This window comes from Amborella trichopoda, chromosome 3 (assembly GCF_054954075.1).
Source record: "Amborella trichopoda isolate Santa Cruz 75 chromosome 3, AtrichopodaSantaCruz75HAP2 v2.0, whole genome shotgun sequence".
Taxonomy (NCBI): Eukaryota; Viridiplantae; Streptophyta; class Magnoliopsida; order Amborellales; family Amborellaceae; genus Amborella; species Amborella trichopoda.
In genome coordinates, this window is record NC_142338.1 from 4,255,922 (window position 1) to 4,278,203 (window position 22,282).

At 34.9% G+C, this 22,282-nt stretch overlaps 1 protein-coding gene across 13 annotated transcripts; it reads left to right on the forward strand.

Annotated features, from left to right (window-relative positions):
- The first annotated feature begins 592 nt into the window (after window positions 1-592).
- TOP6B (topoisomerase 6 subunit B) lies at window positions 593-20,978 on the forward strand. Of its 13 annotated transcripts, none has more exons than XR_016052754.1 (20): window positions 593-688; window positions 820-919; window positions 1,027-1,079; window positions 1,961-2,058; window positions 2,919-3,024; window positions 3,822-3,953; window positions 11,108-11,159; window positions 11,332-11,396; window positions 12,163-12,269; window positions 12,449-12,551; window positions 12,987-13,072; window positions 13,208-13,404; window positions 13,636-13,751; window positions 13,827-13,976; window positions 14,184-14,256; window positions 18,740-18,828; window positions 18,922-19,060; window positions 19,164-19,258; window positions 19,680-19,854; window positions 20,500-20,978. XR_016052754.1 is itself a non-coding variant. In XM_020670806.2 (20 exons), exons 2-20 carry the CDS (start codon window positions 826-828, stop codon window positions 20,644-20,646), a joined length of 2,040 nt encoding a protein of 679 aa, XP_020526465.1. In that variant the 5' UTR covers window positions 593-688; window positions 820-825; the 3' UTR covers window positions 20,647-20,978. The 13 variants fall into 13 exon arrangements, 7 of the variants coding, with proteins under 7 accessions (XP_020526465.1, XP_088719042.1, XP_088719043.1 ...); XM_020670806.2 differs by having other exon boundaries at window positions 13,609-13,751; window positions 13,827-13,912; XM_088862916.1 differs by having other exon boundaries at window positions 13,827-13,912.
- Window positions 20,979-22,282: the final 1,304 nt, after the last annotated feature.

A 22,282-nucleotide genomic window follows, 5' to 3' on the forward strand; every position in this document is an offset into this window, starting at 1 on the left:
AGAGCCACTCACCATTTGATATTAGATCCGATGTCTCAAAGTATTTTATTTTTAGTTAGTTTTTTATACAAATTGTATGAATATGAAATTTAGTATCTGTCATATTCTCACTGGGGCACACGTATAAAAAATATTAAAAATAACTTATCGATAAAATATAATGATCAAAATACCTCTTGAATTTTTTAGAGGTATTTTGGTTATTTTATTTTATTGAAAATATTTGTTTAATATTTTTTCGATAGTGTAAGTTTAATAGATGATTGAACATCCAAAATTTGGTGCCAAAATAATTTATAGAAAAACATTAAAAATAAAATAGTGTAGGGACATGACATTGTGATTGACGCAATCTTAGCCCTTCATTTAGAATGGACGGTTGGATAAGAGGAAGTATATAAGTTTTATGTTGTAGGGAAGCATAAAACGTTTGCCCTAAATCTTCATGTTAATGACATTTTGTTTTTTTTTTTTTGGTAATCGATCTAAATGATTTGAGAATGATCCAGATTGCCGATCCAAATCGGAATTGGGGGTGGACGACTGCCACTCTGATCCGGTTTTTTAAACATTGTGTCACACTAACCTCGCCTCCTCCAACAAATATGACATCTCGAAAGTGTCTTAACAAATCAAGTACAGAGGCTGTATAGAGAGATCATAAAATCAAGTCATACCTTGAGACTTTGTATATATTTTCTGCATTTGACCACTAGGGTTTGATCTTTAAAAAATCACTGTGTGTTTTGTCTACACTATTTTTACATTCTAGATTTTAGGTTTCCATCTCAACTTTTTCTCTCACTTCTGATTGATCAGCTTCTAATGGAGTCTAATGGTAGTCCAGAGCTGCAGAAGAGCTCCAAAAAGCGAAAGGGAACGAGCTCTCAAAACCCTAAAAGCTCAGTACTGAAACAGAGTGAGCCTATTATTCCTCTATTCTCTGAAAATTATAATCATGTGATTGAATTGGATCATTTGTGCGCTGGTTTTAACTCGATTCTGTACTTTTATTGTTTATTGCAGAATCTCCAGCTGAGTTCTTTGCAGAAAACAAAAACATTGCCGGATTTGACAATGTAAGCTTTATTTTACTCGAAAAGAGATGCCATAAGCTTTCTATGTGCTTTTCTCAGTTGCTTGTTACCTTGATCACGTTGGCCTGATTTTTCTCTCTACCAAGTTAGCAATAATTTTTTTAAGTTTGTGACTTTTGGCTGTTATGTTTTTTTTCCTTCTCAAATTTGGATTACTGATTAGTAGCATTAGATGGAAATTAAAGGGCCGAACTGAACTATTTTATTTGGAGCTACCCAGTAATGCCGTATATTGCTTTTAATTTGGATTGTAATCCTTTATGATGAGTTATGATGATACTTCTCCTCTACCTTATGCAAGCCATGCGTGAATATCAAAGTGCCTCATGGGAGAGTTTTTAAATGAATTAATTTCTCCTATTTTCAAATCAAAGGTTTGGAAACAAGACAAGTGAGGATTTTTTTGGCAATTCTTCTGACTGAGCTATTCTTATTGGTGAACTTGGACTGGAAATTGAATTTTATCTTAATAGTGTAGAGGCTTAGTTCTATTCTGCATTGCAGATTCTGAATATCATTGTGTATATTTTTTTGATAAGTATCCTTTTCATCTCGATAATGCGGTCAATATGTAAAAGCCATGTTTCATGAGAAGTGGAGTTTTCCAAGTTTTTATTTTAAATTGAAACAATATAATTGAGGTTCATCATAATGGGAGATTCATAATTATGAATCAACCAACCCTTCCAACAAATACTATCGGTTCATTCAAGAACTAAATTGTTTATGGCCCACAAGCATGCCCACACATATATGCATATGCGTGTGTGAATGCTTATGTACATCACGCTAGCATATTCTATTTAAAATAGAAGTGTTATCCAAATTAAGGACTTATAACTTTCTTATGGTATGGATTGCAGCCAGGGAAGTCTTTATATACAACAGTTAGAGAACTTGTAGAAAATTCTCTTGACTCAGCAGAGTCCATATCTGAGCTTCCATGGATTGAAATTACAATGTGAGTACACTGAAATTTCTATCTTTATTTGGACATAACATTTGATTTTAGATCCATAATAATTTTGTTGGGATTTTCCTATATTGTCAGAAGAATTTAGTCTTTTTAAATTTTCTCTAATTAATGTGTCATCAAGAAAATTGATTACTATCCTTTCTTGAATTCCCCTTTCCCCTCTCGTAAAATTGTATAGGGTGATTTTATCACAGGAATGGTTTTTACAGCTTATGTTGGGTGCTTTGCTTTGTTTATTATCTGAATATATTTTATGTTTTTTCTTAAAGTTTCCCTTGTCATGTTTGAATCAGTTGAAAAAGTTTATAGCTCATACTTGTACTATTACTTTCTGGATGTACAGTGTTTGGAGCATCAAGGTTAGTCTGTGATAATCTTGGGGGATGAAATGCATTGGCTGTAAATTTAAAGATATAGGTACCTCTGATATTGTTTTGTGGGGGATGAAAGGCATTGCTATAAATTTAAAGATATAGGTACCTCTTCACGGCCATGATCCACAAGAATTTTGCCAACGGGGATCATCTTTTCTATACAAAAACATTGGTGGATGCAATTTAGTTTTATCTTCTATTTGTTGATTTTTTGTTGATTTTCTTCCACAAACAAGAAAGGGTTCTTCATGTATATGACATCCTGGTATATTTTCCCCCTTTTGTGGCCAATTTGAGAGCTAATGCATGAGGGTACCTATAAAAAGAAACACTGATGCACAAGGATTTCATTATATTTCATGCTTAGTTTTTTTTGTCAAATATTACATTGTTTCATTTTATTTTACGCTCTACTCTGTTCATATGGCTAACAACTCTCAAATTATGACCTTGTTTGGCTTGATATTTCAGTGAAGAGATCAGTAAAACCAAGTTTAATGCCATGATTGGGCTTATCGACCGTGAACGTGTCGATGAAGAGCTGTATGATGATTTCGAAACTGTTAAGGCCCGAGAGGTACATTTCTGCCTCTTGTCTATATCTTAATGCTGGATGGGATGAGTTGATCATTTTTCTGTCAATATAACTGCCATAATTGAATTTAGTGCCGACTGCTGACTGAGGCACCTGATTGGACTTTTCTCATTTGGACTTGATAATTTATTTAGTTCTATACACTCTAATGTTTTGCATGCATGACCTATTGAAGGTTTGCTTTGTGCTTGTAATATTTATGCTAGAATATAGGATAAATGATTTATGCTAGAATATGGGATGCATGATTTGGTTATATAGTTTTCCTTTGCACTTATCTGATGGAACCGACTCTGGGGTTGTGGTTGAATACAGACGTCAGATACAAACCTACTCTGAATTTGTAGTTTTACTTTTCCATTTAATTAGAGGCCACTCATAAACATGTTTTAAGAGGTCATTTGTGTTTGTATGAGCATAAAACATTTTTTATCTTGGTTGTGGGATCTCTTGCAATGGCTCACATTAGGAAGCTATTCTATACCTAATTATTAATTATTTGGTTGTTTGACTTGTTTCGTCTAGATTCGTGAGAAACAAGGTTGTGTTTCCAATTTCGTCTCAGATATACTCATGACTTGCAATGGTGCAGTGAAAGCAATTTTATGCTAACTTGTGCTGTCTAGGAGGGCTTATAATGTATCTGTTTTATGGCGTTCATGTATAGAATTCAATTAATTTTCCTTATAGCAGTATGCAGTTGCCTTCTTAAAATGACATGACATGCATTTATGAAAAAACAGTGATAGCTTCGTGCTCCCTTTTTATGTTTTTTCTAGAAACGTCTTGCGAAGGAAGCTCGAGATCAGGAGATTCAAGCAAAGAATATTGCTCATGGAAAGAAGATAAAAGAAACTTCAAAGAGCACCAAAAGTCGGGGCGATGCTTCATTTTTCAGGGTGACTTGTAAAGTATGTAATACATATCTTTTTTGCTTTTGAAGCCATGGTGAGGAAAGATTCTTTTGTACTATTTTCTTGAATTTACAATCTACAGATGTGCATGCATAGTTTTATCTGTAAGGTATACGACAATCAAGTATTGGACTGTTTGTTTTGGCTACTTGTTTAGCTAAATTTTAATTTAGATGATCATGCATGGAAAGCAATGCAGTTTCTCAAAATTGTGAAATAAATATGTATGATCTTGAGTGGTCAATTTCCAGTTTTGCTGATCTCCTTCAATATATATCCTTGCCCATGAAAATTGGGGCCATCAACAATTCATTGGTCTGCAATTTTGCTGTTCTTGCCTTTTACGTGCATGCAAAATCATGCATACATGCTTAAGTGCATGTGTGTGTGTGTGTGTATATATATATATATATATATACACATATATATATATATATATATATATATGTATATAACCTAAAAAACTCCTATAGGCAAAATACAACAATGTTTTGCCACTGCCACGGACTTGTTATGTCTGTGGCGGTTTATCGAACAAACCCGCAACAGACAACGCACCCTCCGTTGCGGCTTCACATGAATTTTTGATCGCCATGGACCTTGTACCGTCACGGACATACTAGGTTCATGGCGGTCAAAAAACGCACGCCTCTCGATTTTTTCGGACGGTGATGAGCCTATGGGCAAAAATACTGTTCATTTTTTCCCATAGGCGTTGCGTAGATGCTTCCATATATATATATATACAGGGTTATGTTAGGGTGCTCACACCATAGAGTAATTTATCATTGTACTCAACAAATTTTGGACACCGTTATACCCTTGTTTAGTATATAGAGATTTTTTTTAATAGGGGTGTTTTTGGTCATTAGGAGGGGTGTGACGTCATCTACATGGGGTGTGACATCACCCGCATTGAGCATTAAATGCCACTAGTGTGCTCCCTGTGAGTGATGTCACACCTCATGTAGATGATGTCACACCCCTCTTAATGACCAAAAATATTATGAAAAAATGCTCCATGTTCAAAACAAGGGTATATAAGTGTCCAAAATTTATTTAGTACAATGATAAATTACTTTATAGTGTGAGCACCCTAACATAACCCATATATATATATATATATATATATATATATAGGAAAACTCCTATAGGCAAAAATAAACAGTGATCTTGCCTACCCTCACCACCATCCAAACATCATCGCACGGTCATAGTTGTCCGATAGTGTTTCAATTTTTATTTTGCTTCTACAAATCCAAATTACTTGAAATTTGGAGTGTGTGTACATCTTAGTAAGGCGCACCTAATAAAAATATGAAAAACAATAATTCGTAAAGTATAAATTCACCAAAATAACCCTGTAAATTTTCGGGGTATTTTGGTCAATTTATATTTTACGAATTATTTTTTTCATATTTTTATTAGGTGCGGCCCACTAAGATGTATACACACTCCATATTTCAGATCATTCCGATTAGTTAAAAAAAAAATGAAAAATGAAACACTACTCGACAATTGTGACCGTGCGATGAAGTTTGGATGGTTATGAGGGTAGGCGAAATCACTGTTTATTTTCACCTATAGGCGTTTTGTAGTATCTTCCATATATATATATATATATATATATATATACATACATATGTACAAGCATGTATATTGAGGGACACATGGACATGTGTTAAAGTTTGTTTCTCCTAATAGATGAAGTTTAAATATATGTGCCAATTTAGGTCTAGTAGGTTTTATGTATGAAAATGTTATCAGTTTATGTAGTATTTTATGCATTTATACATAAAAAGTCAGATGTCTCTACTAGTTGACATACATCCCTTTGTATGCATCTATCCACTTGCACACAACTATGGACATTTGCATTTAAGCTTTATAAATTCATTGGTAATGTGTTCTCCCTGTGAGTGATGTCACACGCCATGTAGATGATGTCACACCCCTTCTAATGACAAAAAATAACCTTATGAAAAAATACTCCATGTTCAAAACAAGGGTATATAAGTGTCCAAAATTTATTTAGTATAATGATAAATTACTCTATGGTGTGAGCACCCTAACATAACCCATATATATATATATATATATATATATATATATATATATATATATATAAAGGAGAAAGATTATGGTTTTTTGGCTTAAACTACCAGAAAAGATTTCTGATACCAAAAAATACAATCTCAGTATTTCTGATACAAAAAAATATGGTTTTTTGATAATCTTTCTGGCTTGAGATTGTATTTTTTTGGCTATAGTATCTTTTTGGCCTGAGATTGTATTTTTTTGGCTACAGTATCTTTCTGGCCTGAGATTGTATTTTTCCTGAGGTATATGGCAGCTATCTCAGTTGGATTTTTTAACTGATGATCATTTTCTATAATCATAGGAGGAATATATGCTGTCTCTAAATATATGGTTTTAGCACTAGGAGTTTGAGTGCTTATTGGTGTTTGAAGGGGAGATAAATCAATTTCTTGTATTTGCCTTCTTATTAGAGCATTTGGTGTTAATGGTGATGCCAGGGATGATCGTGGACTAGGGATTATTTCCATCATCCTCTTTTGTTGGCTCCTTCTGCCCTCCCTACAAAAACTCTCGTGTCAAAAAGTCGGGCAAATAATTGGTGCTACCATTAATATGTTAAATAGTAAATTCAAAGGCATAGAGAATACCTTGCCCTCTTGCAAAAGTTTGCTTTGAAACAAGATTTTTTACATCTTTCTGAAGGATGTCCTTGGCTGCTTTACAGTCGGTTCTTATGAGGAATGCTTGATTAAGCAGGTCACTTTGAATTTTGTGACAGCATGGACAATAGCAAGTATCTCTTTTTTCACTGTTGAATAGTTTTGTTGAGCTGGGTTCCAGGTTTTAGAGGTAAACCGGATCAGTTGCTCTTGATTATTCATTTTTTGCTTTAAAACAGCACCAAGTCCTTGTTCTAAGGCGTCTGTCTCTACTATTTTAAACGTTGTTGGACTTGATAGGGCTAAGCATAGTAATTCTTTAGCTTTTGTTTTAATTTTTTTGACTGCCTTGGTATGTTCTTGGGTTCATTCTGGAGGATTCTTTTTCAATCTCTGGAATAAAGGTTTTGCATCTACGGCCAAATCTTTATAAAAGTCCGAAATATAATTTAAACAACCAAGGAATCTCTGTAATTCAGTTTTTCCCGTAATCAGATCTGGAAATTTAGATGCGAATTCTATTGCTCTATCAATGGGAATGATTCTTCCTTGGAAAATATTGTGTCCTAAAAACCTTATTTTGTTTGGCATAGATTTATTTTTCTTGCAGAAACTACTAAGCCAACATTTTTTATTGCTTTTACAAATGTACTTAAATGTTTCCAATGTTGATTAATTGATTATGAGAAAACAAGTACATCATCAATATAAACAATCATGAATTTGGTATAAGGATTAAAAATTTCATTTATGATATTTTGAAATTCGGATGGTACATTTTTTAATCCGAAAGGCATAACGTTCCATTCAAATTATCTAAATGGAACATTAAAAGCAGTTTTATATTTATCTTTTCGGCAATCTGGATTTGCCAGTAGCCTGATTTAAGATCAAATTTTGAAAATATACAAGCGTTTGCTAGTCTATCTAAGAGATCTCTTTTGTTTGGGATTGGATATCTGATCCATCTTAAAACTTTGTTGAGTGGTTTATAATTTATAACCAATCTTGGAGCCCTCTTTCTATCTCGGTGGTCTTTTCCACATAAAAGGCTGCATAGCTCCAGGGTGATGAATTTTTTCTGATAAGCTTTTTGTCCAATAATTCTTTTATTTTTTTTTTACAGATTTCGAGTAACCTATTGTTCATTTGAATAGGTCTTGCCTTAGTCGGAATTTGTCCCTCTCGAAAATCTGGTTCATAGGGAAGTTCAACTATATCTTGCTTTATGTCCCAAAAAGCATTGGGGATATCAGCACATATATTTCTTTCCATATCTATTTTCAGAGATTTAACTTTATTTTGAATATCAGGAAGAGAATTTTTCTTCCACATTTTTGTATTTTATTTCTTCTTTCAGATAATAAAGAAATTTTTCGTTAGAAGAAATCTTATTTTTAATGTTATTGATTCCATGAATTTTAGGCTTACAATAAAGGTGAATTTAACCTTATGTCCTTCAATACTAGCTTCTATCCCTGTGTCATCAATTTTAATTGGATAGAGCATGTTTAAGAAGGGAGTCCCTAGAATAACAGCTTGACTTAAACATTTGACCATTATGAAGGGGAACATGAAACAAACATCATTATTGCATACTGCAGCATCTGATAATTTATAATTAATTAGCATTTTGCTACCATCGGCAGTATTAAGAATTTGGGTAGTCTTGCTTAAGTATTTAGTTGGTACTAATCCTTCATTAATGCAATTTAGATCAGCTCCTGAATCTATCAAGGCAGTAGTTTGGAAACTGTGTTCCTTTTGAACCACAATTTTGATTTTAGTAAACCATTTTTCAGTTATTATTTTGTCTATTAAGTTTGCATATTTACAATCCTGGTCCTTTTCTATCACATTCATACCAGCTTTGGAGGTTTCAGGTTTAGGAAGGGTATCTTCAACCTCGGGTGGTAGAGGAATATTATATTCAGTTATTAGATTATCAAATTCTCTTTCTATGTATTCTTCTTCAATTCCTTCGTTAATAGGGTTTTGGGTTAATTCCAATATTTGAACCCTTGCTTTCAGAGCTATCAACTCATTTCTAACCTCGTTGATTTCATATTTTAGCTCAGATATTGAAGGTTCTTCTTCTATCTGTGTTTTATTTTGTACCTTTTTAAGGATGTTCTGGAAACTATAATCTTCTTTTGATGGGACAAGAGAAGACTTGGTTTTTCCCAATGGGGTTTTAGACATATTGATGTATTGAACTAAGGCTTCTCTTTTAGCCTCTGAATCAGATATTTTATCGATAAGGTCTATAATCAGATCTTCTTCTTTTGTAAGGGTATTGATGTTTAATCTATGCATATCCATTATATTGGCAATTTTCTTCTTTTGGGTTATTTTCATCACCAGAGTCTGAATCAGAATTGCTGATAATGATATCCTCATCATTTATTTCTCCAATTAATATTTCATCTTCTGAATCAGAAGAATCAGAGGTTTCATCTTTTAAGAATTTTTTGGAAAATTTTTCTTTTGTTTTTAAAGAATGTTTAAATTTTTTCGTTCTAAATTTTTCATGTTTTTCTTTATGAAAGGCTTTGAAGGGGGTAGGGTATTATATCCAAACTGTTCGCATAAATCTCCTAACTCCTTTCTCCACGTTATTCTCTGTTTCTCTAACTGTCTCCGAAGTTTTAAATCTGTACATAAAGTCAAACCTTCAGCACAGATTTTGGCTGATAATTCTCCTAGTGTATACAGATTTCGGCTGAACTATTAAATAAGATTCTGAAAATCTTATTTAATAAAAGGATTTCGGCTGAATCTATTAAATGATTTCGGCTGAACTATTAAATGATTTCGGTTGAACTATTAAATGATTTAAATGATTTCGGAATAAAATGAATTCGGAAATAAATTTCGGCTGAACTATTAAATGATTTCGGTTGGTACGAATGTAAACAACATGGTACATTTAATAGTTCATTTAATTGTTGGTGACCAATCTCAGCTGATCAGGGATTTATTCAGGAACTTCCTTCCAAAAACAGTCACACATACCAATCTCAGCTGAATCATTTAATACATTCGAAATCATTTAATAGTACAGCCGAAATCATTTAATAGTTCAAAATTCGTACCATGCTCTATATATATATATATATATATATGTTGGAAAACTCTTCCCAATGCCTATAGGCAAAAATGAACAGTGATTTTGCCTACCCTCACCACCATCCTTGTCCGGTAGTGTTTCAATTTTTATTTTGTTTCTACAAATTCAAATTAGTTGAAATTTGGAGTGTGTGTATACTTAGTGCGGCTCACCTAATAAAAATATGAAAAACAATAATTTGTAAAATATAAATTTACAGGGGTATTTTGATCAATTTATATTTTGCGAATTATTTTTTTTATATTTTTATTAGGTACGCCCATCTAAGATGTACACACGCTCCAAATTTCAGATCATTCCAATTGGTAAAAAAAGAAAAAGAAAAATAAAACACTACTGGACAATTGTGACCGTGAGATGAAGTTTGGATGGTTATGAGGGTAGGCGAAATCACTGTTCATTTTCGTCTATAGGCGTTTTGTAGTATCTTCCATATATATATATATACATACATATTTACAAGCATGTATATTGAGGGACACGTGGACATGTGTTAAAGTTTGTTTCTCCTAATAGATGAAGTTTAAATATATGTGCCAATTTAGGTCTAGTAGGTATTATGTATGAAAATGTTATCAGTTTATGTAGTATTTTATGCATTTATACATAAAAAGTCAGATGCCTCTACTAGTTGACATACATCCCTTTGTATGTATCTATCCACTTGCACACAAATATGGACATTTGCATTTAAGCTTTATAAATTCATTGGTAATGATGTCAAAACTCAAAATGAATGGTAACAGGCCTTCTGTGCTCTTCTACCCAACATGGAATCAAGATCCATGCAACGCCTCCCAAGCTACTGCTCTCCCTAAACAACTAGGCCCATCACTCACTTTACTGTCTACTCTTTCACAACTTTCATTTATTTGAACTTAGGTATTATCCTAATTGTCTATCACTATCTAAGTGTTAGGCTAATAGTAGATGCTTACATTTCGAAAGGATTTGTCTTCTGTTTTTATTCTATCATTTTGTTTTGGGTTTGCTTGGTGCCTGTTATTCTATCTTTTTAATTTCCTCTTTGTTCTTTGGATAAAAATGTCAAGTCATACTTGCTCTTTTAAGTTGGGTTAATTAATAATGCAAGTTTAATCCTGTAGAAAAGAAACAAAACATGTATCTGTTGAACATAAAGGAAATATGTATCAGTGTGAAAGAAAGAATTATATCTCTGTTGAAAAGAAAGAAAAACTAATAATGCAAGTATAATCCCTATTGAAAAGATGGGAATATGTATTTGTTCAACAATTAAATATTTGGATTATATAGAATCTCGTGATTGTATGAATTATTCACATTGGTGAACTATTGTGCAGGACAATGGGAAAGGCATGCCGCATGAGGACATACCAAATATGTTTGGAAGAGGTTCGTTGTCATCATAATGTTTCCTTCAGACAATGATATACCTTCATTATGGAAAAAGAATTGCATCCCATGGTTGTTGGACTTGTTAGTCGCCACTTGCTTCAACTCGTAATAGGAATTCCTTCTGCTGGTTGACTAAAATATGGATTCTAATTGTTGTTCACCTGTACAGTACTCTCTGGGACAAAATATGGTCTAAAACAAACACGTGGAAAGTTTGGGCTTGGGGCAAAAATGGTAGGCCTGAAATTTACTTTTTATGACTTTTTCTTTTGTATTTCTAATCTTTGGTAAAAGTTTACATATTTTCCATGAAAAGATATTGTTATAAGACGCACCAGCTCTCGTGCAATCATTGTGCATCTGCTTTGGTTAATTCTATACTTGAATTATACTATTGACTTCCTAAGGAGTATATATTATTACGAGTTGGTTTTTTTTAATTGTTGCATTATTATCAAGAATATTCATGGTTACACTTGTGGGGGTATCTTCTCCCAAGGATGTAAAGAGATGGGGGCATGATGAATTAAGTCTCAGATTTACTTCACAGAAAATTGAAATTTGTATTCCAAAAGTAAAAAAATGCTGAATATCTCCAAAGAAAAACCTGGCGCCAAACTTTCCATTGTCAACCTTCGAAATGCTTAAATTATACCTTTATGGTTATTTGTAGGTGAGGGGGGTTAGGATTGGCTTTGGTACCATATGTGAATACAATGTTCTGGGTGGAAAAAAGTGATTCTTTGCATATTCCTTCGTCTCATTTGTGGTTTCTTTGTGACAATGTATCATTGAATATCTTATATTTAGGTGAGTTTTTGCAGAACTCCAGAAAAGGTCATGTCAATCTGTGACAGGTCAAATACTGTATTAGACATCTCCCTGGCTGCAGATTTGTGAGAATGATATAAAAACAAGTTTAATGTAGAGGCAATATCTATGCTAAGGTGATGTCATTTAGTTCTCATCTTTGACATTTGACTAATATGGTCTTATGCAGGCATTGATTTGGTCCAAGATGAGTACAGGGCTTCCTATTGAAATTTTGTCATCAATGAGAGGCCAGAATTATGTGTCATTCTGCAGGCTGGATATTGATATTCATAGGTGTGCCTTTGACAACACATTCAATTTTTTCCCAATTTTCTGATAAAAAACCTACTAGAAGAAACAGTAGCGTTGTCAACTCATTATTAATTTGCAAATGGGTTCTCTCTTTGAAGTCTCCTAATTCATAGAAAGCTGATCTACAGATTGTAACTTACTAACTTCTCTTAACCATTCAGGAATATTCCTCATGTTCATATACATGAGAAGCGGGAGAACAAGGAAGAATGGCATGGAGCAGAAATTCAGGTCATCATAGAAGGGAACTGGACCACATATAGAGTAAGTGGTAGTTGGACTGAAACTTAAATTTTTTCAATACTATTCAGTTCATTATAGAAGCAAACCTGACTACTTAATAAGTTATCATTTGGACTAATACTTCAATTTTCTATGACTTCTTTGGGTCTTTCCCTGACTTGTGGCATTGTGCTTTCACTTCTTTACCATGATTGAGAATTTCTAAGAAGCCTATTGTGTTGATCTATGCAATTATTGGTAACTCTTGACTATTGGTGGGGAATAAAAATGACTTCATTTTGGAATGAAATAGACCATCAAGATCCGTTATGAAGAAAAATGACAATCAAGTTTTTATATGCAAAACTCATTAGTTTGCTATTTTTGTGATTAAAAATGTTTACTTTTGAAACTTGTACGAGTACCATGTAGATCTTCATATAATCTTTTTTATTCTTTTTCCTTCGTATGTTTCAGTCAAAGATTCTACATTATATGCGTCAGATGGCTGTAATCACTCCCTATGCACAGTTTCTTTTTAAACTCATTTCAGACATGGCAGAGTGAGTTTTCTTACTTTTTTTAGATTTGCGATGGTTTTCATTCTATTCTGATTTCATAATGATTTGTCATTCTTAACCATACATGGGATCCATCCAATCCAAGGGCATTTGCTTATGGTTATAATTATACTGCAGTAAAAATGTCACTATACATTTTGCTCGAAGAACAGATGTAATGCCTCCGGTTCCTGTAGAAACAAAGCACCACCCATCTGCTGTGGATTTACTACTTATCAAACGCCTTATTGCAGAGACTTCCAAGCAAAATCTGTTGCAATTCCTCCAGCACGAATTTGTGAACATTCGTAAATCTTATGCAGAGCGTCTAATTGGTAATGATTATTACCTGGTGTTTCATTTTCATTTTACAATTTCTTGATTGTTAAATAAAGTTTCCACTGAAATGCCGTTACATAGTGCTCTTATTTCTTATGGACCAATATCTCTCTAAAATGAATATTATTAAAAAGAGTCACCCTCTTCAGAATTTCAGGCTGCTTAGAATGCTCACTTGAGAATTACTCATCATTTTGAAGCTTTCAGATTCTCTTGCTACTTTACAGGAGAAATGGGTTCAGATTTCAGCCCTAAAATGGCTGTGAAATCCCTCTCATCTCAGCAAGTAGTTCGTATTCATCAATTGTTCCGTCAGGCTAAATTTGCTGATCCCAGTGGTGATGTGAGGACTACTTGTTATGACTATTGTAACTATTTTGAATTTAATGGACTGGCATAGTACTAATAACAATCACAGTGTCTTAGTCCTGCAGGAGAGTACAATCTTCGTCTGGGGATCATCAAGGAGTTGCACCCTGACATGGTTGCAACCTATGCTGGAAGGTCGTGGTCTTTATGTTTGATCTTGATTTCCTCTAGCCTCTGAGAATCCAATTTAACATTTTAGGTATTGGAAACAGTTTGTGATAAGTTTGAAGATACTGTATTATTGTTTTCTAACTTTTGATGGTTCTTACCATTCTCTACATTTTTATAACTTGGCCCCTTTTTACAATAAGAAAACGTGGTTTATTTTGTATGGTATTTGTTTTACTAGACTGCATTATTGGCGTTTGTTGCCATGTGGTTGATTTTCATGTCCCTTCCCATGCAGCCCTCAAGTGTTTGAAGGTCATCCATTTCTTATTGAAGCAGGAGTAAGCCTGGGTGGGAAAGATGTTAAGCAAGTAGGTTCTTTGTTGCACAATATGAGTTCTTTGTTGCATAATATGATTCATTTTACTGCCCATGATTTGCATCTAAAGCACTGGTACCTTGCCTTTTGGTATTTTTATTTTTGGAAATGGTTAGCTGGGTTTGTTAGATGAAAATGTATATTATTTTTAGAGATGTCTGATGCACTCTTCTAGGTTGGCCTTCATGTTTGCAATGTTTGTTGGGTGGTTATCACATTTTCCTCACAAGTGAAAATATATATTTTTCAGTTGTCCTCACACATACATGCACACATGTATCACATTTATTCCAGCATTTCAGTCTTAGATATAGGAAATTACTTTAACTCTGCCATGGCCGATCCCAATCCTGTCATGCCGGTCCCAAGCTGGGGTAAAGGAGGAGGGTTGTATTAGGTATAGCAGCCAACGTAAAATTTTACCACATTTTTTCATGAATCCTGAACCTATGAACGGCATAACAAAATTCATATAGCCAACCCCAAATAGTTGGGATAAGGTTCGGATGATGATGATGCTGATATAGGAAATTACTTTAATATTTTCATCTATAGAGGTAAAAATATCTCTGAGAAACTTGTTATCTTGCTTTCCAAATTCACCAGACAATTTCTTTAGTCTTCTAAACAACCCTTCCTTCAGCAAGGAATGCCCACAAATCCATCCCCTGGTGAAACCAACAAGGGATTCAAGCAAAATCCAAGATATGCCAAACCAGTCAAGAGGATTCTCTGAGTATTCTAAGCGGAATATCCTGTGGATGATTAGATGATCAATTATTTCCTTATCCTTCAGATGCAACAAACATGGTGGGGAGAACAAGGCTGCGATATAAATATGGTTGATATTTCCAGGATTAAGTCCATAGTAGAACACAGGGTAGATTTGGAGCCCTTGAAACCAAAAAAGCCTAGGGAAATTTTATGATCGCTACACCACCAATAGGTGCTTGATTAAAGGACTTGATTGTCCCTTAACCTTGTGCCAAGTCTTCCTATGAGCCTCCACATTTAGGTGGAAAGTGAAAACTACGTTAGTAGATGGCACAACTCCTCTACATTGCCATCATTCAAATCCTTTCTAAACTTGAGCAATACCCTACTCCTCTGTCTCTCAAAGCAGTCCCTAACTTTATCCCCTGCCTCAACTTGTGGCACCACAATGTTTTCATACTAGAAATTTCTGCTAATACTGTATGAACAAGTTGGATGGGAACTGACGAATGATGCCTGTGGATTGAACATTTGCCATTTGCCAACCACACCAAAGCTGATAGGGTATTGATAATCTGATCTCTGTCTCTCTCTCTCTCTGCGTGCGTGCATGTGTGTGAGCACACAACATAAATACACGAGTCTTCCTCCCTCTCTTACACACACACGTACATACATGTATACATATCTGAGTTTATTTATATGTATAATATGTCAACATTTTATAGGTCAATATCCTTTTCTAAAAACTTTAAAACTTGGGTAAACTGGTGGACCACCTCATGTAGTTGTACTTGCACCCTTACTAAGGTGGACCACCTCATGTAGTTGTGAAATACAAATACTGACATATTTAAGTCTTATATGTAAATATATTAACATTTTTATAAGTCATAATCATCTTCCAAGACTATAAAACTTGGCAGTCAACATTTCTCAAAAAAAAAAAAAGACTATAAAACTTGGCTAAAACCGGTTTCTGGAGGTCTGTCCTTCGAAGCCGAGATTTCTTTCTACAATATGTGCATTTCCGTCCACGAGAAGGGACAAGGGTGAAAGTTTGGACAGGCATTTGGTGTGGCCATATGCCTCTCAGGGAACAGTATCCCAACCTCTTTCTTATTGCCCATGATGCTCTTGCCTTCGGTGGCCGACAATTTCAGTGTCTCTGAAAATATTCAATCGTGGTCACCTAATATTAGGAGATCTTTTTTCGACCATGAGCTTGAAGACTTTAGCTCTTTGGCCAGCAGAATTCAATCTGTATTCCTCTCGCCATCTGGAGCCAATAGGATTATCTGGGCCCCTAGTCCCTCAGGTTTGTTCTCGGTCTCCTCCTCCTATCACACTTTCACCACCCCCTCCAACTCCTTTGGCCATAGCTGTTATATAGCCTCAAAAGCTTGGAACCCTTTATACCTCCTAGGATCCAGGTGCTTTGTTGGAATCCACAGCACGATAGATTATTAACAGTTGATCAACTTCAAAGGAGGGGGATGCAAACCCCCAATAAATGTGTACTTTGTATGGAGGATGTCAAACAGTCATCCTCTTCTACACTCCGACTTCTCTAGAGCAGTATGGAGAGGCATCCTGAAACTGTTTGATTGGGCATGGGTCATCCTGAGATCAGTGCCCTACCTTTTTCAAGCTAACCTCCTCGCTCCTTGGCCTAAGGCGGGAAGGCTCCTGTGGAAAGCTTCGATCTCAGCCACTATCTGGGTACTGTGGATTGAAAGAAACCAAAAAATTTTTAGGGGAGTAAGATCCATGGCTGCGCAGTTGGCAGAGAAAGTCGGGAGTTTAGTGGCTTTCTGGGCCATCAATCACACACTCATCGTTCACTGATTTTCACAGTAATTGGTCGAATTTGCTGTGCCTTGGCTACCCAAGAATCTCAAGGCCCTCTATGTGGAGACCACCGGATAGGGGAGCCTTCAAGCTCAATTTTGATGGTTGCTCCCTTGGCAATCCAGGACCCTCAGGCTTCGGGGGTCTCTTCCGTGCTAGTGATGGGTGCACCTTGTTGTCCTTTTCCCGTCCTATTGGAGTTACAGACTCTACTCTTGCTGAGGCTCTTGCCCTATTGGAGCATCTTCGCACTTGTGAAATCTCTTGGAGTCACGACCTAATAGTGGAGGGAGATGTCAAGAATATTATCTCTTGGGCTTCTAATCGCTCATCTTGACCATGGCGTCTTGATGATATCTTTGAGGAAATTTTGCATTTAACCTGTGCCTTCATGATTACGTAGCGCCACATGTATAGAGAAGCCAACTCAGATACTGATCGGTTGGCTAAGGATGGGACCAGCTCCTGCTCCCCTTTGGGGACTAAGGGCCACCAATCCTTCTATGCCCCACTGAGTGCTTTTTTCCCTTTACACCTTTTGTTTATTTCGTCCCTAATTGGGATTGTATAGAGTGACCCTGCGAGGTCACCATACCTCTTGTAATTTTGGTTCTTACCTATGACATACTATACGATGAAGTTTACAAAAAAAAAAGTTCGCTAAAACTGGTGGACCACCCAAGGTTATCAAATGTGGGATTCGGCCTTGATGCGGTTGGGGTTCCGATGCTGGATATGCGATGTGGTCAAGAAATTAAAAAAATTAGAAAATTCATAAAAAATATAAGAATGCATGGAAAATACTAATTTTTTTTATTATTGCAATAGTAGAAATTCAAATATTAATTTACTATTTTTCTCTAATATGAGTCACATGATAGCCTAATAGTCTAATAAAGAGTAACAGAGTTTGTTGTGTTACATGTAACATCAAGTAATCCATTTCATCCTAAAGTAATGACAATAACAATTTAACATAACATCCAAAGACCAAAACACTTCACAATCACAAGTTCAAGACCACAACTGCACAACCACAACCTGAACATCATTTTCAAACTCCAAAGACCAAAAGTTCATAACATATAAAATGTAAAAAATAATAAATATATTGAAGTTCAATAAGTCAATTTGACAACTCTCAAGTTCTAATCAGATGAGTTTCAACTTCCAATTAACTCTCAACTCTCAAGTCCTAGCTCCAAAATTGCAAGAAATTTTGATTTCTAGGGTTTAATATCCTATGCCTTGGAATCCGGTTTAATATCCTATGCCTTGGAATCCTTCGTTTACTTGCCTTCAAAATGAGTCCCAAAACAATATCAAACAATCGACCAAACATTCAAGAGCAAGCCCCCATTATTTTTCAAAATATTTGGAAGCATAAAAATCTTTTGTTTCTTTCTTTCTTTCTTTTTTTAATTTTGATCCCCTTAAAACCATGGACATTTGGTTGTAAGGGCTTTTGAGGGGGTTATTTCCCTTTCCGGGGAGGAAATAACAATTTTTCCCCCACTTGTTGGGCAAAATTTTCGCCCACAAGCAGGGCCACATAGGCAGGCGATAGCCTTGATGCGATGTGGCTGCATTGCAAATTCCTGCATATGCTGGTGGTGGTGATGCGCCCAGGGCTGCGTTAGGCGGCCACATTTGATAACAATTAGACCGCCTAGTATAAGGTTGGGCTGAACCCTGAATGATTTAAGGCTCTATAGGATCAAATAACGAAGTAAAATATCTCCCTGTTATGAAACTTCTTGAGGTTCTATTTATCGGTATCTTTTTCTGTTTTTGTACATTGTCAAGCCAACCAATTCATTTTTGGGTTTCTATGCATATTCAAGGTTTGAAAAAAATTTCTGCATTTGTCAGGCCAGCTGATTTAGTTTGTATTTTTTTTGCAAATTCAGGGTTTGAACATATTTCGTTTTGCTAATCGTATTCCACTTCTTTTCGAGCAAGGAGCTGATGTTGTGACCAGGACTGCCGCAAAGATCAAGTGAGAAATGAGGAAAATATTAATGAAACTCTCATTTCATGAACTAATATGCAGTCACAATTCTTAATTCACTAAACCACTTTTCTTGGACAGCTGGAGTTGCTACAAGATAAACCAAAGCCAAGATAAGATCGGTGTTTTTGTTAGCATTGTTAGTACAAAAATACCCTTCAAAGGAACTGGAAAGGAATACATTGGTGCTGATATAAATGAAATTGTTTCCGCTGTAAAGGTGAAACTGCTGTGCTATAAATGGTTGCCTCTTTACATATTCCCAAAAAATTGATTGGTCATGGAATTGATTTTTCGCGACTATTGATTTTGTTGTAATCCAGACTTCCATTCAACAATGTTGTATCCAGTTGAAGACAAAGATAGTGAAAAAACTTCAAGCTCGTGAACGACTGGAAAGAAAGCGAAATTTGACCAGGTAAGTCCTCTCTCAGTATACTGCCCCATTGCAATCTCTGCTGAGAATGAGTAATCGCAATGGAGATTCCTACTGATTACTTTACGAGCTTGATGAAAGATTTTTAAATTAAGGGAAAACACAAAAGCGCACTGAAGTTTTATGGAATATCCCCATATTTTCAATCATGGCCATACAAACTTCCAGCATTTGAAACAGTTTTATGATCCTAATATTCCCTTTATTGCAATCGTGCTTCAGCCCCTCGTAGCATCTCTTTTCTCTACTTTAGCGTCATTTGACCCTTGTAGACATTTTGTGTATGTTATCATGTTTTACATTTCCTTTTCCTTCATAGGACTTTTTTGTGATCACCATGTCAATTGATCTTGTTCTTTTTGGCCCATTGATTATTTTTTATGACATTTTTGGCCTCTTTTAGATACATTCCCGATGCTTCTAGGGCAATATATGGTGTTATGAAAGAAATAGCTAAGAGTCGGGACTCAAAGCAGAGGCAATACAATGAAAAGGAGGAAGAGATCCTTAACAAGGTGTCTTGTCGGGAGATCACAGAGCCAATAATTAAGGAAAAGCTCACTCATTATGTGGAACAGGTAAACCTTTTGTCTATATATTATTTTTAATTTTTTTGTCTTGTTTTGAGTGATACATGGAATGCGTAATATTTGAAAACCAAGTTGCTTCTTTGAATAACTAATAGTAATAAAAATGTTATATATTGAAAAAAGTTTTCTTATTTGATTCAAGCAAAAATATAGCATGCGAATAGATGTCACCATTTTTTGTTCTTGCAATACTGTTAAGAAAGAGAATGTCCAAAATATCATGAGAAGCTGCCCTTTCCCTTGTTTTTTCCTTTTACCGCTTTTACAAACAAGATTATATCGACTTAAATGTAAAGAAAAAAAAAAAAAAAATATATATATATATATATATATATATATATATATATATATTATCATTAAATATAATAATCAATTGGATTTTCCTCTAGGGAAAACCATAATCTTTAAATTCCTCAGAGTAAACTACCTTGCTTCCTGAGCAAGAATTTTTATCATTTAAAACTAAGCTGCCTACAAGTACAAGGGGCTGGTTCTGTTTAGATTTATGACAGCATAACTTCGTGGACATTTTTAGAAAGAAAAATTGAAAATGGGTGGTGCTTCTCATATTTTAAAAAATAAATGAACTTGAATTTGAACATCTTTTCATAATACCCATATGGTTTAATCCAGGTTGATTATGAGATGGCACTAGAATATGCAGCACAGAGCGGTGTAAGCGAGGAGCCCCGAGAAGACATTTATATCTCAGCATTGGAAGGAGCCCCCAAGTTCTTGGACCTCCATCACCCTGTTTGTGTCTTTAGGCTCTTTCTATAGCCGAGTCTTGTTAGAGCCCTCATTGAAGAGTTTGCTGTTGCGAAGCCTCCCAATTTTTAGTTTTTCTTAAAATGCGTCTTCAGGCGCATTCTCTAGGCCTTTTTTTTTTTCCCTTGGAGGTTTAGATCTTTTATTGATGAGGTGGGCATTTTGCTCTCACTCTTTTGTGGCGTCAAATTTGCAGGATGGGTGGACGGTCCAGATCCTCTTGTGCATGAGATCTGGGTCTCTCCCTTAGTAGTGGAACCATGTTAATAGCAAAGTTGGGTGGGTGGTTCGGGTTTGCTTCACATTGTGAGTCGAAAATGAGAGGGACAAATGTTTCCCACTGAGCGGGCTGTTGATGCATACTTGCATTGTTGTATCGGTACAGTGGAAATTCATGGCTTGAGTTATATATATATATATATATATATATATATATATATATATATATATAAACTTAAGTATTTTTAACTACTGAAAGGCAAGCTTTTATAAAAGAAAAAAAAAGGGAAATATCTTTGTACCTCTTATTTTTAGTTTTTATATCTCAATAGATTCAAATATTCAAAATGTATCTCTTAATTTCTTGATTAATTTTACTCACTATTTTTTTAGCTTTAACAAATATAAAAAAGATATGCTCATTTAAATTTTTCTTCTCTCTACGTGATATATTCTCTGTAAATTTCCCTCTTTTTAACATTCATCCTCTTGGTGTCTCTAACGGGAGAGAGAGGGGGAGAGAGAGGGTGAGAGACACGGGGAAGATAGAGTGGGAAAATAGGTAGAGAGATAGATTTAAGGGAAAATCATATGAAGAGAGAGATGAAGGTGTTTAGAAATAATATATCTTTTTTATTTTTGTTTGGGGTAAAAAAATAAGTTTAAAGGGAATAAAGTTAGCGCAGAAGGTTAAAAGTAGAATTTTTATGATCCAAGATAGGTTTTGAAACTTGGGTCTATTGAGATGTAAAACTTAAAAATAAAGGGTATGGAGATGCTTTTTCAAAAAAAAAAAATACGATGAGATTATTTATCTTTAGTATAAAATAGTCACAATTAATCTTTATAAAGCACTTGTAGATTTTCTTGATGAAAACGATTAAGAGTATGGTATGTTGCACGACCAGAGCAAATCTATGATTAAGTGGTGACCTGTCACATATCATGAATGGACGGTCATGTAGAGAGATGGATCTAGGAGAGGATGACATGATATGATTAAAAGGTCCACTGCCTTTCGATCGTCGTCCATCAGTTGATTGGATGATCATTGATCATTAACCATAGATTTTCTATGCTCATGTAGAGCATGGTATAGGACAACTTTTTCCCTCCACCCGTTTAGCAAAGCAGCTATAGCCCAACTTGGTCCCCTTATGTATGGTCGCCTCTTGTCACTCTTGCTTATCAACAAAATGTAAAGAAGAAAAAAAAAAACTAATTTTCTTCACTTATAAATAATTCTCTTGTACTGTGGAGCCGTTGGATTGTCCAAATAGACCTTAGGAAGTGAGATGCGGTCATCTTATATGTTCTATATGGTCATGATAGCATCATTTAATGATTATCACCATATTCAGTCATTAGATCGGTTAGTGAAGGAATGAATTCCACCAAGCTTGTAAGTTTTTGGAAAAAGTTGATATTA

Coding starts and splice junctions, on each gene's coding strand:
- TOP6B (XM_020670806.2), top strand. CDS start 826: ATGGAGTCTAATGGTAGTCCAGAGCTGCAGAAGAGCTCCAAAAAGCGA. Junction 11,397..12,162: donor TTGGGCTTGGGGCAAAAATG/GTAGGCCTGAAA, acceptor GGTCTTATGCAG/GCATTGATTTGGTCCAAGAT. Junction 13,752..13,826: donor TTGCTGATCCCAGTGGTGAT/GTGAGGACTACT, acceptor TAACAATCACAG/TGTCTTAGTCCTGCAGGAGA.